We start from the raw sequence: 16,250 nt of genomic DNA on the forward strand, positions 1-16,250 counted from the left end.
TATTTTATGTTATTTTTTAGTTAAAGAAGGTTTGCATGTTGTTTGCACGAAAGTCAAGCCATCTGCAAATGTAGAGTGAAGCTGCCGATCTTAAACTTTTACCCTAAACTCCTGACACTGGGTAGGTTAATACTAACATCTCCTGACACTGGGTAGGTTAATCACCACGACACAATTACCCTAAACAACTTCACAGGTTGAAAGAGAAGGAGAGAGACTCGAGAAGAAGCAACAAACTGGAAGAAAACTCATTTTGTGAAAATCTTTCTCCATATAAAGCAGCTAGGGTATACCAAAGCAAGTGGCGCAAGGTAACTCACCGATCCTGGGTGGTCACCAACCTGCTTTGGGCACCACATGTCAATAGCATCTCATCATGGGTGGCCACCATCCCAACATTGATGTCGCATGTTACTTGTATCCCATCGTGGGCGACCATTGTTCCAACATAGAAACCATGTATCACTAGCATCCCATTATGGGTGGCCACCGTCCCAACACGAATGCCATGTGTCACTGCCATCGTTCCAACATGGGTGGCCATTGCTATAACATAGGCTTCACATGTCACTGGCCTCTCAACATACTTACAAGTAGACGCTATCTAAAAGGATAGGTGTTGCCTGCCAAAAAAAGTCATAAAGGACCTTTGAAAATTTTTAAAGGTAAAGATAAAGGTCAAGGCCATGACCATGACCATGACCATGACCATGACCATGACCATGACCATGGCCAGGTTCGGGTCTGGGTCTAAATCTAAATATTAGTATTAATATTAATATTAATATTAATATTTAAAGTTCATTTGACAAGTATTTGACAAACCCAAAATCTAATGACCTTGAGGGCCTTGCCCTCTAAGGCAACACTCCTCATTATAAACTTATAAAGTTTTCCAATAATGATCAATATGGGACAAAATATTTTTTATAAAATGGGCTTTTCCCTCCAAAAGACTTTTTTAAAGAACTAGTAACAAGAAATGGTGATTTTACCAAAAAACTTTGTTTTCAAAAGGTTATATTTTGAGCCAAATAACATGTATCATTGGGTTTTCAACTAGCAATGTCCTAGCACAAGATCACGTGCCCTGACAACTCCAACCAACCAGGCAGATCCCTTGTTGGTACCCTAAAATCTTTTCTGTCAAATATGTACCTCTCATGCAATACTAACATCCTTTGACACTGGGTAGATTAGTCACCATGACACAGTTACTCTGAACAATTTCACAAGTTGAGAAAGACTCAGGAAGAAGCACCAAACTAAAAGAAGTTAACTCATTTTTTTGAAAATCTTTTTCCATATAAAGCAGTTGGGGTATACCAAACCAAGTGGTGCAAGGTAACTCGCTCATCCTAGGTGGCCACCAACACGACATAGGCATCATGTGTCACTAGCATCCTATCAAGGTGGCTACCATCCCAACATAGACGACACATGTCACTAGCGTTCCATCATGGACGACCACCATTCAAACATGGATGCCATGTGTTACTAGCATCCCATCATGGGCGGCCACCGTCCCATCATGGGTAGCCACCGTCCCAACATGGATGACATATGTCACCGCCACCGCCCCAACATAGGCAGCCACCGCTACAACATAGGCTCCACGTGTCATTGAAAACTTTTAAAGGTCAAGGTCAGGACCAAGATCAAGACCATGACCAGGTTCAGGACCAAGTTTAGGTCTGGGTACAGGTCCGAGTCAAAATCCAAATCTAAATTCAAATATTAATATTAATATTAATATTAATATTTAAAGTTCATTTGACAACCATTTGACAAGCCCAAGATCTAATGCCCTTGAGGGCCTTGTCCTCTAAGGTAACCCTCATTATAAAGTTATATAGTTTTTCAACAATGATCAATACAGGACAAAACATTTTACATAAAATAGGTTTTTTCCTGAAAAAGGCTTTTTCAAACAACTAGTAATAAGAAATGATTATTTTGCCAAAAAAACCTTATTTTCAAAATGTTATATTTTGAGTCAAATAACAACAATCCCCTCATGTGGGTCAAAAGATAGGATAGGATAGGAAAAAATAGCGAAGCTATTCATGAAAGTCATATGCATAAATGCAAGTATCTTTCGGTTTTCGGTTTTAGTATGAACAAGATTCAAACAATCTCAGAAACTAAGTAGCTAGCAACTTTGAACTTAGTCTTTAACGTGAACTTATTAGGCCTATTCGCATACATACTCTTTTTAGGTAACTATATGGTATTAGCAGGACCACTCCCACCTAAAAGTCATGAGCACAAAAAAGGTGGTTCTGGACAAAAAGGGAGTACCTAAAAAGAGACCTAAATATGGTATTAGCAGGACATTCGCTTAGTTTTTCTATACCGTTTTAGATAGTCGAGCTCTATCCACGACTTTTAAAGCTAGCTATATATATATATATATATATATATATATATATATATATATATATATATATATATATATATATATATATATATATATATATATATATATATATATATGATGAAGAAAAACCTTAATAAAAAACCGGGTCAGTTAGTGTGTCTGCCTCTCTGCGACGTGAAACTCTGGGTTGAGGACACGACCACGCAGCCCAAGACTTTTAAACCTGTAACTACAATTTGCTCTTAAGATCGCGTGTGATTCAAAATCAAATGATAAGGTGGACAGTATGAATTGAAATCACTTGAGAAGTAAAATGAGAGTAGGGATACAAGGATCGTCTAAGAGCCAGATTATATGACAGGCTAATCACATGACAGCAGTACTCAGAGTGATTGGCCTGTGTCACATAGTCTGGCACTTAAGCAAGCACTGGATCTCGTTCAGTAAAACGGCTCCAAATGTGTTTTCTAACCTCACTGCCCCCATTTTCTCCCATTTGAGAAATGGGCAACTGGCGAGCCGAGCCATGAGTAGCCCATTTAGCTTAAATGAGTGGAGCATGAACACAGTGTGTTTTTGGCTCGAGAGAGTTGGTATAGATAAATCAATATATTTTTTGTATAATATATATATTTAAGTGTAATGTATAAAAAAACAATGCATGTAATATATATATATATATATATATATATATATAAAGAGAATGATGCATGATATATATATATATATATATATATACACAAAAAAAATAAGCTATTAAGTGTAATATATAAAAAATATATATTTGATGTATAAATAACATGGTATGTTTTTTGCACGAGCCAACTTGTGTTCGGATCGTCTAATTTAGGGACAAGCCAAGCTCAAGCCCGGCTCAGCTAATCACAAAGACCAGCCAAGTCATGAGCTCAATCCATTGGTAAAAGAGGTGAGCCCCGGCCTGAACATGCGCTGTTCGGTTAGTTCGGCTGGTTTATCAGCCCTACCTGCAAGTCATATTCATGAGAAAGGCTGGTGTACAAGTATTTTGCCACATCCAAACCTCCACCCAACACCATGGAAAGAAAAAGCCAAACCAAGTGTCGCATTTCTAGACAATTCAGAGCGATGTACTGAGTATATATAGAGGAATGTATTAACTTCTTTCTACGCTATTGGGATAGCATTCATTGGCAACCAATATGGACATGGACCTCTACAAGACACTCCTGCTAGTGCAGCTTCTAGCTTGCCTTCTCTGGTGCTCACTACCGTTGCCAGCCTTGTCAAAAACTCATTACCATGACTTCGTTGTAAGCCCTCTCTCATAAGCCATTCATGATCTCATCACACCACTTGGTTGATGTCAAAAGCCGACGGTGCAGTCGCAGCCTGCACAATTTGGGTGCAGAAGCTGAGCTTGATGCAGCTTCTCTCTCTCTCTCTCTCTCTCTCTCTCTCTCTCTCTCTCGCCTAAGCGAGGAAAACCACGGGTGAGGACCCACGACCACCCTGCCGCACGTGACCCACCTCTGAAAGCTACTGACACACCCGTCAGCCAGCGGGGTTTGATCCGGGCACCTTCATCTCAGCACTCTGACAACACACACACCCCACCCCCGACCCCCAGTTCTCTGTTTTACTCGAAGCTTATGTTGATCATTCTATGTGCATGCCTAGAACATCATGGTCTCTCTTTTGCAGGTGGAACCAACCTCTTACACAAGACTCTGTGAAACTAAGGACATCTTAACAGTCAATGGACAGTTCCCTGGACCAACTTTATACGTAAACAGGGGCGACAGATTGATGGTCAATGTATACAACAGAGTTCATTACCCAATCACTATTCATTGGTACATATTACCTTTACCCTTTCTTCAAGGGACGTAAACAGATTCGAGTTTTTCTCTAAAAGCAAGAACTAACATTTGGTCATGTCTAGCACCATCTATTTACTGTTTTCATGTGCTAAAGTTGGTCCAAATCAATTTTCTTGAAACTTCAAATCATCCTCATTTTCATGTATTTATGAGTTGATGATTTTTTTACTATCTTGAAATTTTAATATACTGATCTACCTACTTAAATAAGTTATACTAAACACATACGTGTTAAGTCTAGGGCTAGACAATGGACTGGTCGGGCCAGGCCCGGTTTAAGTCAGGTCCAGGTCTAATACAAACCCATGGCCTACCAAAAGTTGAGCATGTTTTTGTAACTTTTTCATATATATATATATATATATATATATATATATATATAGAGAGAGAGAGAGAGAGAGAGAGAGAGAGAGAGAGAGAGATGCAGTTTTTTTATATTTACATGGATAAACTGAGAAACTGCCCACAAGACCAGAGGCCTAACTGTACTGGTTCTGCCTTCGGGACTTGGTCGCTGTTCTGACAGCATAAAACTCTGTGGGCTTACCAATTGCTCCAGGAAATTAAAATTTTAAAAAATGCAGGCATGGGCTGTTGAACCCCGGGAATCCTTGGTCAGATGGTCCAGAATACATCACGCAGTGTGGCATTCAATCGGGAGCGAATTTCACCCATGATCTACACTTCAGTACAGAAGAAGGGACCATTTGGTATCATGCTCACAGTGAATGGACACGAGTCACAGTCCATGGGGCCGTTGTGGTCTACCCAAAAATTGGAGCTACCTATCCATACCCAAACCCATACAAGGAGTACGTTGTGGTTTTCAGTAAGTTCACTTGATCACTCATGACCAATGTTGTCAGAATTGTATCGCACGATTTTTAACCGGATTGAACATAATGAGCTAACTTTTATCCAGCAACTGACGTGTCACAAAATATTAAAAATAATTTGAACCATTTTTTAAAAAAAAAAATATTTGAAAATAAGCCTAATCAACTTGTTTTTTGTATCGATTTTCTGCCAATATAATTTTTATTGTTCTAAACAGTTAAAGTTCCATTATTGCTAATTGCAATAAGAAAGTAAACAGAAGTCTTTCTTCTGCCAATGAAATTTCCATGCTCATCTTTTCTTCTAAATTACTCTAGGTGAATGGTGGAAAGTTGGTGTGATGACCATGTACCAAGAAAAAGTTCAAACGGGTGCAGACTTTAACAAATCTGATGCTTACACCATAAACGGCCAACCAGGTGATCTATTCGCATGTTCAAAAGCAGGTAAAAATTTTCTACCCTACTCAATTTTATCAAATAAATGAAAGAAACTCTTTGTTGTACGGTTGCAAGCATATTATGACACTTTAGTTTTTTAATCAGTATCTTTCCATTATATGAACGTATTTCATTGTTTTTCCCTTTTCCTTTTTTGTTTTTACCATTAGCAAGTAAAAAACGTGCTTCATTTTTTTTTTTCACACATGAGAAACATACACATGCACACTATTATTTATCTGTATAGATTGACGAGGGCCTTTTCAAATCCAACATCTCTCTCTCTCTCTCACGCACAAACACAAATATATGGATATATTGTTGGACATAACGGATCTGGGTCCAACCCATTTGGGTGACCCGCTTTGATACCATTAGTGGGCCACATTAGTGGACCACGTAATGAGAAGATAGTGGGTGAAAGTTACCAGGTAACTGCCTCTTTCCCCATTATATAAGAGGGTTGGTTGCTGCTAAGATGATGAGAGTTTTGCTGCCGTCTACCCAAATTCCACGTACAGATGACTTGTTATAGGGTCTTGCTCATCGTGAGCATCGATTGAATGAGGAAAACGGCAAACACTCGCACCCATACTGTGTAGCGTCAACAGATACACTTGCAGGTATACTTTCTGTGTATGTTGATGCAGGTAATGCCAACATTGGGTTATGGGCCCACTACCATGCATACCGCTACGCATGGGTGCGTGCGGGTCTGCTGGCATTTGCTGCGACTGTCGTCGTGGGGTGACGTAAGTCGCAGGTTGACGGCGATAGTCACTGTGAGGTAACTATTTTTCCAGCAGTCTGTCGTCGTGAGGCGACTGCAAAAGAGTGAAACTGTCACCATGGAGCAACAATGTTTCCCGGCAGCCCGTCAATATTGGTCGCCAGTACATGACTATTGTCGTCGTGATATGACTGTTATTCTCGGCAGACTGTCACCGAAAGCAACAACTTTTTTGGGCAGGTTGTTGCCATGGGGAAACAGCCTTCACCGGCGACAGTGCCATCCTGATGTGATCGTTCGTCGTCATGGGGCGACGTTGGTCATCAAATGATGGTGACAATCGCCGTAGGATGACTGTTTTTCTCGACAACTGTACGTCGGTGGCGGTTGTAGCCCCAACGACCCTCATTAGAAAAAATAGACCGAGGGTTTTACCTGTGGCCATCGAGCTGCAGGCAGTCTTGCTAGCAATAGGTTTTGCCTCACGATGTCGCCAGGGTTGTCACCTGGAGCGTCGCCACAAACGTCGTCGAGGGGGGGGGGGAGGATTGTCGGCGTCCGTCTGGCAACGCATGGAATCCGAGGATTAAAACCCCCTTTCTCTGCTCCTTCAGTCGTGGGGCTGCAGTGGAGTCAACCATCATTGGGGGAAACAAGCTGATCGTTGTGGGGCGATATGCCGAAAGGGGCGGCCATTGGGTCGCTGTGCCGGTGAAGTCCCTCGATCGCAAGGGCCGTCGCCTGAGATCCCCTGTGACGTTGGGTTGCAGGGTGGTCGGTCTGCGCCGAGGTCACCGCAGACATCGTCGGGGCTGGAATGGGGTTGAGATCGTTGGATGACCGGCGTCTGCCCCCCTACTCCTTCAGTCATTGGGTTGCAATCTCGTCTGCCGTCGTCGGAGACCGTCGGGGGATTGATGGTGGGCGGCCTCGCCGACACCGATGGCAGATGTGATCGGTCACCGGAGCACCAACATTTTTCGGTATAGTAATAGCCGACCTCCGGACCGGGTGGCCGATAGAGGAACCCTTTCGTAGGAAAGGGGGGTGACCTTCGTTGGTGGTTGCCATCGAGCCCTCGCCGGTATGTGTTACCGTGGGGCATCACTGGAAGTGACCATTGCCGACTGGGCACCAGTGTTAGTCGTCGTACGTCGTCGTGGGGCGACGTGGGGTTGATCGGTGGTGCGGATCTCCGACAGGCGGCGTGGTAGTTCCCAAAAAATATCGTATCAATAAGGTCGGCCAATATGGTAGTTTCCAAAAAATAGATTTCTTTGTCCAATTGTGATCCTTCCCAAATCTACGGAAGGGTGTTGGACTGCGGGCATCTGTTAATACATCTGGAAAGTATCGCAATCTTCTTAGAATCTCTATGCCAGACAATCTTGTGGATGGACCTTTCATTTCAGTTGTGCCTTCTCTAAACGCATTCCTTTGTCGTCGGAACAGATGATCGCTGGGTAAAAATCGACGATGGCACTCAAACCAGCAAGGCTTTCTTCCATGCATCAATCTAAAAGCTTTGCAATCCTCTATGCAGTACGAACATGCCAACCTCCCATGTGTGCTCCAAATAGATAACATACCATATGCAGGAAAGTCACTGATTGTCCATAGAACAATGGCCTTCATATTGAAATTTTATTTTTTGTGGGCATCATACGTGGTAACACCGTCATCCCACAATACTTTTAGTTCATCAATCAATGGCCTTAAATATACATCAAGATTTTGGCCAGGTGAGGTCGGACCAGGGATCAACAGAGACAAGAAAAGATTTGAACGTTTCATACACAAGCTTGATGGAAGGTTGTATAGAGTTACAAATACTAGCCAGCATGAGTATGGAGTTGATCTACCCCCAAATGGATTAAATTCATCTGTACATAGACCGAGTCTAACATTTCGCACTTTCATTGCGAAGTTCTGATGAATACGATCAAAGTGCTTCCAAGCTTCAGCGTCAACAGGATGCGTGATCTTGTTTTCATCATGTCGAACTTTATTTGCATGCCATCTCATGTGTTTAGTTGTCCTTGAAGACATATACAATCGTTGCAATCTAGAAGTGATAGAAAAGTAGCGGAGCGACTTGTATGAAACTTCCTTTGATCTCGTGCTACCATTGCCTCTTGTCTTTGGCTTGAACCGAGAATGCCCACATGACGGGCATGATATGTTGTTTTCCTGATCCTTGAAATACAACATGCAGTGATTTGGACAAGCATCAATCTTTTTATACCCCATACCTAGAGCGTTGACCATAACTTTCGCACGATACAAATTTTGTGACAATTTCTCATCTTTGGGCAGCATACTCTTCACAATCATGCACAAACGGTCAAAACATGATTGACTCAAATTATACTCGGACTTCAAATTCATTAGTTGAAGAACTGCAGACAAGATAGTGTGACTCTCGCAACCGTTCTAAAGTGGCTCATCAGCATCTCTAAGTAAATCATAAAATCTACTAGCTGCATCGTTTGGTGATTCTTCATCTACTGCAGTTCTTACATCACTAGGACTCATAGCAGAACCCAGTTCTGTTCCTGCGACATCAAATATCAAATCTATATATGGATTATCGTGCACCACATTCACCCGTGCATCAAAATTGTTTCTAAATTCTTCTCCATGAAACGTCCAATTCTGATAATCATTCACAAAACCCTTCCCGTATAGGTGATGTCTAACGCCATGAGGTTCTACAAATCGATTATTCTTACAAATCTTGCAGGGACACCTAATCTGATCTGTGGGATCCACTGTACTGACACTTGCCATTGCAAATTCAATAAAACTTTCAACACCATCCATATATTCATGCGATAACTCATTGTCCACTATTCTACGGTACATCCATTCACGGTTTGCAGTCATTTTATCGTATGATGTTACGAATAATAACCTATCCAATTAAAAGAAAACCATCAGAATGCTATGATGAAGAAAATATCAAATTTATCATGCAATATATGATGTCATACAATAACAATAACTATGATGCATGCATTGATAACTTAATATTTTCATGTGCAAACTATTAATGACACGATACATTCGTTTGAAGCATGCTTTCATTATACAATTTCACATGAAAGTCATAATCAAATTGAAAGTAACTACATGCAAGCATGAATACAATTACATCAAACATTGCAATACATCGAAATCATTCATATCAAACAAATATCAAACTTGTACCTACAGCAAACATACTCTAATATTCCACTAACTACTACCATGCCTAGCATGGAATCCGTACTCCAAAAATATGAACACTTCTATTCTTATACATTAAAATCATGCTCAGCATGATCTCTGAACTCCAACAAAGCAGCCCTAGATATCAACAACTAAGTGAGCGTGTGAACAATAAAGTGTTACATCCAATAAATTAAATAACATGTGATGCGCTTGCATCACTTACTCACCACGGGTATTTACCCGATTTGCATTGTTTTTGTCACTTACTTACCACGGGTGGCTGAGCACAACCAGGTTCCGTTGAGAATTCTGCAAAAAATACTATTTTAAAATGAAGTCACCACCTGCCGAAAAAAAAATTAAGGCAAATGAAAACATCTTGCATAGGCCTTGAGAATCCCAACACCCAATGACCTACCGAAACCCATGGGATCGACCCCCTGCCGGAAAACGCAGGTGGTCGACCCCCTGATGGAAAACGCAGGGGGTCGACCCCCTGCCGAAAACGCAGGGGGTCGACCCCCTGCCGAAAAACGTAGGGGGTCGACCCCCTGCCGTTACGCAGGGGGTCGACCCCCTGTCGGAAAACGCAGGGGGTCGACCCCTTGCCGGAAAACGCAAATTACCTGCACGTCTCCGAGCGGCGGTGGAAGGCTGACGGGGATCGGCAGCCGGCGAACGATGGACGGTGGGGGCCAGAGAGAGGCCGACGAGACAGATAGGGTGGCGGGAGGGAGAGGGCGGTGGGCGGGAGCGGGAGCAGCGAAACAAGAAAAGAAAAAGAGGGTTGGGATTAGGGGTTATGCGACATTTAGCGACAGATTAATTCCGTCGCTAAGCCGCCGTAAATCAAAACACAAAAAATGGAGACGGAATATATTTCGTCGCCAATTCCGTCGCTAAATCGCGACGGAATATATTCCGTCGCAAAAGACGTCACTAAATGGTGTGTCCATTACGACAAAATATTCCCTCGCAAAATCCGTCGGTAATTAGCAACGAGATATATTCCGTCGCTATTTTCATAAATTTCATTGATTATAGCGACGGATGTGTTTCTCTCATTAATCTGTCGCTAACTAGCGACAGAATAATTCCTTCGCTAATCACCTATTTTCTTGTAGTGATACTCTGTGGCTCATTTTCAGCAGATACACTTATAGGTACGCTTTCTGTGTATGTTGATGCAGGTAATGCCAACATATATACGACCCAATAGGTAACTCGAGTTCGGCATGCATGTTCGATTTTTTGTTCAAAAATAAAGTACGATGACATGGTTGTTTTGAATATAGTAATCAATAAAGAACTTTGTCTTGATGTTTTAATATATAAAACTGTATTTTTACGGAAATGTTATTAAATAATAATAAAATAATATTTACAAATATTAAATAAATGTCAACACATGTCATAGCTGTGGTGGGGTATCATAGCATGTCTGATTCGTGCTAGGCATGACTCGCCCCTAATTGGTGTGTCATTGTGACGCAGCATTCATACTGACATATAGATAGAAAGGTTTCATGTACAACTTGTGTTTTTGTTTCCCCAAAAGACCAAACTTCACATGACAAATTAAGCATTTGCTATCAAAAAAAAAATTAAGCATTTGCGCTCATCCTAAAATGGTCATTCCCAGTGTGGTCCTGTATTCTAGGGTGCTGGAAAGGGGTGGAGTAGAGATGGTCCTAACTTTTTGCCTTTTACAATAAGTGGACATTTTGCATGATTTTATGTCCGAAAAATAAATTTGAATCCTAAAAGAAACACACCATGTGTGATCTCATATGTCAGGGTGTTGGGGATGGTACTAACCTTCTGAATTTTTCAACAAGTGGACATTTGTCCTGATCCTATCTCCCAAAATAAATTTGAAAATTACTAGATTTTGTGAGCTTTTGCGTCTCAGCATGAGGAATGCAGCTGTTATTTTATTGAATTTTTGCAAAACAAGAGAATGACAAGTTAAATTCTAATATTTTGTTAAAAAATAAAATGAGCCTCTATACTTGTTAATTGTTCTTTTAAGTTATAAAATATTATAAATAGTTAAATAAATCCTTGTATGGATCCATGATATGCATTCTTTACTAATAGGTGCATTTGAATATGTATCTTCTTACAACATTTTTTCTGCATGCGTAATCCTTGATCCCATTGTATATCACTCTGTTAAGTATATGAGAAATCTGAAATTTTAAGTTTTTTTTTCTCTCTCTCTCACTTTGGGGGGTGGGATGTTGTCCATAGGTTATTGGGGAACAATGATGTACTTTATCACCTTTCAAGGAGTCAGCTAGTACATATATAAAGAGTCAATAATTTGTGAAGTTGATAGTTTAAAACCTTGTTTGCTGGAAACCATCTACACCTTTTTTCATTTTGAATTGACCACATGTATTCAAAGTTTGATTTTCATTTGTTAAGCTTTTGAAACAGGGATGTCAACGGATTTGATATATAGGATATCCGACTATTCTAAATCCGATTAGTTGTATTTGGTTAAGAAAACTGAAACCTATTAACACTTGGATTTGGATTCGGTCTAAAATTTCATAGTTGAATCCAAAAGATATTTGATTCCAACCAATGGATATCCAAATCCCATTACATGTATTTTTTCAGATTTGGTATTAGATTTTTCTCATCCAAATCCTAATCTGGATCTGAGTCTGATTAGCTAATATCTGATTTGTCAGATTTGGTATTGACTACATCTGATCCGAATCCTAACTGTTTATGTCCCTATCTCGAAAGAATTCTTCTTTACTCCAACAGTAAAATGGCATAATGATTGATAGAAAATTAGTTTCTAACTTATCTAACATGTTCCTTGATCCTTTTCTTCTTTGCAGAAACTACTCGATTTCAGTTTGAGCATGGAAAAGTTTACCTTCTTCGCCTTGTCAATGGTGCAATGTCTGATGCGCTCTTCGTCGCCATAGCAAATCATACACTCACAGTTGTTGGTAGAGATGGATCCTATCTTAAGCCTTTTGATAATGAATATGTCATAATAAGCCCAGGACAAACGATGGATATTCTTGTACAAGCCAACCAGCAGAAACAACTTTATTATATGGCTGCTGCTCCTTACATTTCTAGTGATGAAACGGCCTACGCTGATGACACTGTAGCCACAGCAATAATTGAATATCAGGGCCACAACACTTCCCAAGCCTCACTCCCATTTCCAAGCCTTCCAGCAACTGATGATATCCATGCAGCATATGCATTTTCTATCCAAGAGCGAAGTCTAGCATCCAAGGATCATCCTATTGATGTTCCACAGGAAATGGACTCAAGGTTTGTCTTTACTATATCAATGAATATTGAGCTTTGCGCTAATGCCAGCTGCAAAGGTATAAATGGGACAAGGTTTGCCTCCAGTATGAACAATATATCATTCATTAATCCATCAATTGACATCCTAAAAGCATACTACCAAAGCATCAATAATGTTTACACAACTGACTTTCCAAGCATTCCTCCATATATGTTCAATTTTACGGATTCCACTTCTGATGAAGCTCTCCTATATCCTGAGATTGGTACAAGAGTGAAGGTGTTGAACTATAATGAAACAGTTGAGATTGTGTTTCAATCGACGGCACTACTAAGAGCAGATAATCATCCCATGCATCTACATGGGTATGATTTCTATGTAGTTGGACGAGGTTTCGGAAACTTTCATGACAATATTGACCCATTGAATTACAATTTGGTTGACCCTCCATTGGAGAACACAATCGCAGTTCCATACATAGGATGGGCTGCTGTGAGGTTTAGAGCAAGCAACCCAGGTATTATGTTACATCACTTCTCTTTCCATTACATGTTTTTGCATAGTAGTACTTACAATAGATTGTGACTGTGTCTTGCAGTAGTATGGCAGAATCTGTCCTCATTATGCTATGTCGACATGTTTATGTTGCTAAACTTCCTTAGTTCTATGTTTCCAAAATTATTTTGTGGTCCATTTTAACAATCAATAAAACACATAATTCATTTATGAATGCTTCTACTGTTCAAGCTAGTTTGTTATTCATAGACTATTCTTGCTAGCAAATGTCAAACACTGGAAGTGTCCTGGCTGCATTTTGCTAATTGAGTCATCTTACCCAGCAAAACAGAACTCACTAGAAGAGTTTGTGATATACATATATATATATATATAGTAGAGCGTAGGTGCTTGCTATACAGACGGGTTTTTATGCCCTTCTGATGTTTTTTTCGCAGCTCTGACCCCATAAATGTGTTGGGCATGGTCAATTTACAAGGAATCCATACCTGGATCAGGTGTTTTCGATGAAAAAATGATATTTGAAGCCTTAAAATTTTACAAAGATTTTGGACCATTGATTTTTCGAAACTTATAAAAACCCACCCATGTGTTGGAATCAAACACTTCAAAAGCTGATCCTTGTAAAATCAAGTACAGAGATCACATCTGAACAGGCAGCATTAAAAAAAAAACACAGGAAGAGCATAAAAAACCATCAATCACGTATCGCAAGCACCTAATGTTCAAGCACCTATGCTGTACTATATATATATATATATACATATATATATGTGTGTGTGTGTGTGTGTGTGTGTGAAAGCAATACGCTTGTTTCTATCAGTTGATCTACCAAATATATTCCAAATATGCTAAACAAAAGGACAGAGGAAATTCTCAGTGTTGTCAATGCATTAAACTGGGGGCTGGACTCTGATCTAACCTGAGAAGGTATTACTTTGGGCACATTTTGGGAATCCAAAACCTTACATTACTTACCCTCTTAGATCTCAATCGCACTCACCAAATGGGTTAAACATGAATCCTGTGTAACGGTGTCCTGCTTGACCCAGATCTAGTACATTCCTTTGGTGTGAGTTGATAAAATACATATCAGAACAAGAGCACTACCACAAATGTCAAACAGGTGTACGGAATATTATGTATAGGCTGGGAATGCTACAACCCAACCTTGATTTGAATCTGAAGGTGAAGGCATGTTAGCTTGGAAGTAATTGCTCTGCCCCAAATCTGACTCATCCATAGTGCCAAGAGAAATGCTTATATATTATTAGGTGGTTCTTGCTTAGTTTATATTTGTGTGGTTCTTGCATAATTTATGTATTGTTTATGACAAATTTGCTTAGTTTATTTGGAAAGTTTCTGACCAGCATTGGATCAATTTTCACATTACTGTCAACTAGTTCTTGTGTAGCTATAGAGACTGCTTACATAATTGTTCCGCATGCAGGCGTTTGGCTGCTGCATTGCCACTTTGATCGCCACTATACTTGGGGAATGTCCATGGTTTTTATAGTGAAGGATGGCCCAACAGCTGAAACAAGTCTGTTGCCCCCACCACCACACATGCCCCCATGCACTGATTCAGATCTTGTTGACAAAACTGGGATCTATGACCCACCAGATCAATGAAGGGCATAGAAATACTTGTGCTATCAACCTAGTTAGTTATTATGATCTCTCTCTCTCTCTCTCTCTCTCTCTCTCTCTCTCTCTCTCTGCACTTAGGGAAAAGCTGACATTGATAGGCTCCCAGTTGGTAAAACCAATGTCAGTATCGCTATCGGCCCTGAATCGTTTGGCCACCGATTCAGCTGTATTGGCAGATACCGATTTTCAAGTAAATCGTTCTGTATCGGCCAAAAAATTAATAAAAAAATATTATGTATCAATCATAACGTAACACATGTTAAAATTATTAAAAATTTTAATTTTTAGTATTTTTTGCATTTATTAAAAAATAACCGATTCACCCCCTGAATCGTATCGAATTTTCTGCCGGTACGATGCGTATGGGCCTATACTCACCAATATTGGTAACATTGGGTAAACTCTTGAGGCCCCTCCTACCAATCCAGTGCACCCATTTTGGACCTTGCAGAAAGGAACACCCTTTGTAGGTTTCCAACTCTCGGCATATTGCCAATTTGATCATGTATGGGTACCAACGGAATCATGTCTTGCGGCAAAAGGCAAAAACTCAACGATCTGATTAGCCGTAGTAACTGAAGAGTTTGGTGATTACACATTGGTATTTCACAGTTTATTCATTTTTGTTGCTAAGATCCTTCACAATCAAAATGGATCTCAATAGGCCCCTAGTTTTGAAATGTTGTTACACTGCCTTCTGAAGCGGACGCAGTGCTCATTTGGATCTCCATGCGCTTCTTCACCTAACAGTCAAAATTAATAGGAAAGGCTGGTGAACACATCTCCGCATGACCACTTGACTTAATATTACAATGAGAATGACAGAAGCCAAAAGCATGAACAGTATAAACATTTATATGAAAATTACCAAAATTTAAATGAAACATCACCACCATACTTTTCCTTCCCCTTGGCTTTTAGTTTTTTCGGATATTCAAGGTGCGTGTACCCGAAACTTTTAATCCTTCAAATATAATTTGCTCTTGGGACACTTTCCATCTCATGTAACTCGAAATCACAAGATGGGTAGTGTGGCTTCGAATCGCATGAGTAAAATGCCTTTAAATTTTAAATATGGCTTCAAATCTCACTGCCGTATTTTCTCATGTTTACTTGCAGATGAGAAATTCAGCTAATGATAATCGTTTTTTCACCATTGCGAGAGAATAATTCTCATTTTTGGGCCAAGCAAATGTGCAATTAATTTTTACAAAGATGCTACATAAAATGGCCTCCCTAAGAACAGAAGAATTGGAAAAAAGACATACGGACAAACATACACCACCACCTCAAAGTCCTATATATTCATGACAAAGGGCATTGGGACAGGATT

The 16,250-nt window shown here is 40.1% G+C and overlaps 1 protein-coding gene across 1 annotated transcript; it reads left to right on the top strand.

Annotated features, from left to right (window-relative positions):
• Positions 1 to 7,085: 7,085 nt before the first annotated feature.
• On the top strand, positions 7,086 to 14,899 carry LOC149831136 (laccase-14-like). Its single transcript, XM_090012941.1, has 4 exons — positions 7,086 to 7,200; positions 10,614 to 10,652; positions 12,321 to 13,268; positions 14,682 to 14,899. Exons 1-4 carry the CDS (start codon positions 7,086 to 7,088, stop codon positions 14,897 to 14,899), a joined length of 1,320 nt encoding a protein of 439 aa, XP_089869067.1.
• Positions 14,900 to 16,250: the final 1,351 nt, after the last annotated feature.

This window comes from Nuphar pumila, chromosome 7 (genome assembly GCF_984573655.1).
Source record: "Nuphar pumila chromosome 7, dmNupPumi1.hap1.1, whole genome shotgun sequence".
Classification (NCBI taxonomy): domain Eukaryota; kingdom Viridiplantae; phylum Streptophyta; class Magnoliopsida; order Nymphaeales; family Nymphaeaceae; genus Nuphar; species Nuphar pumila.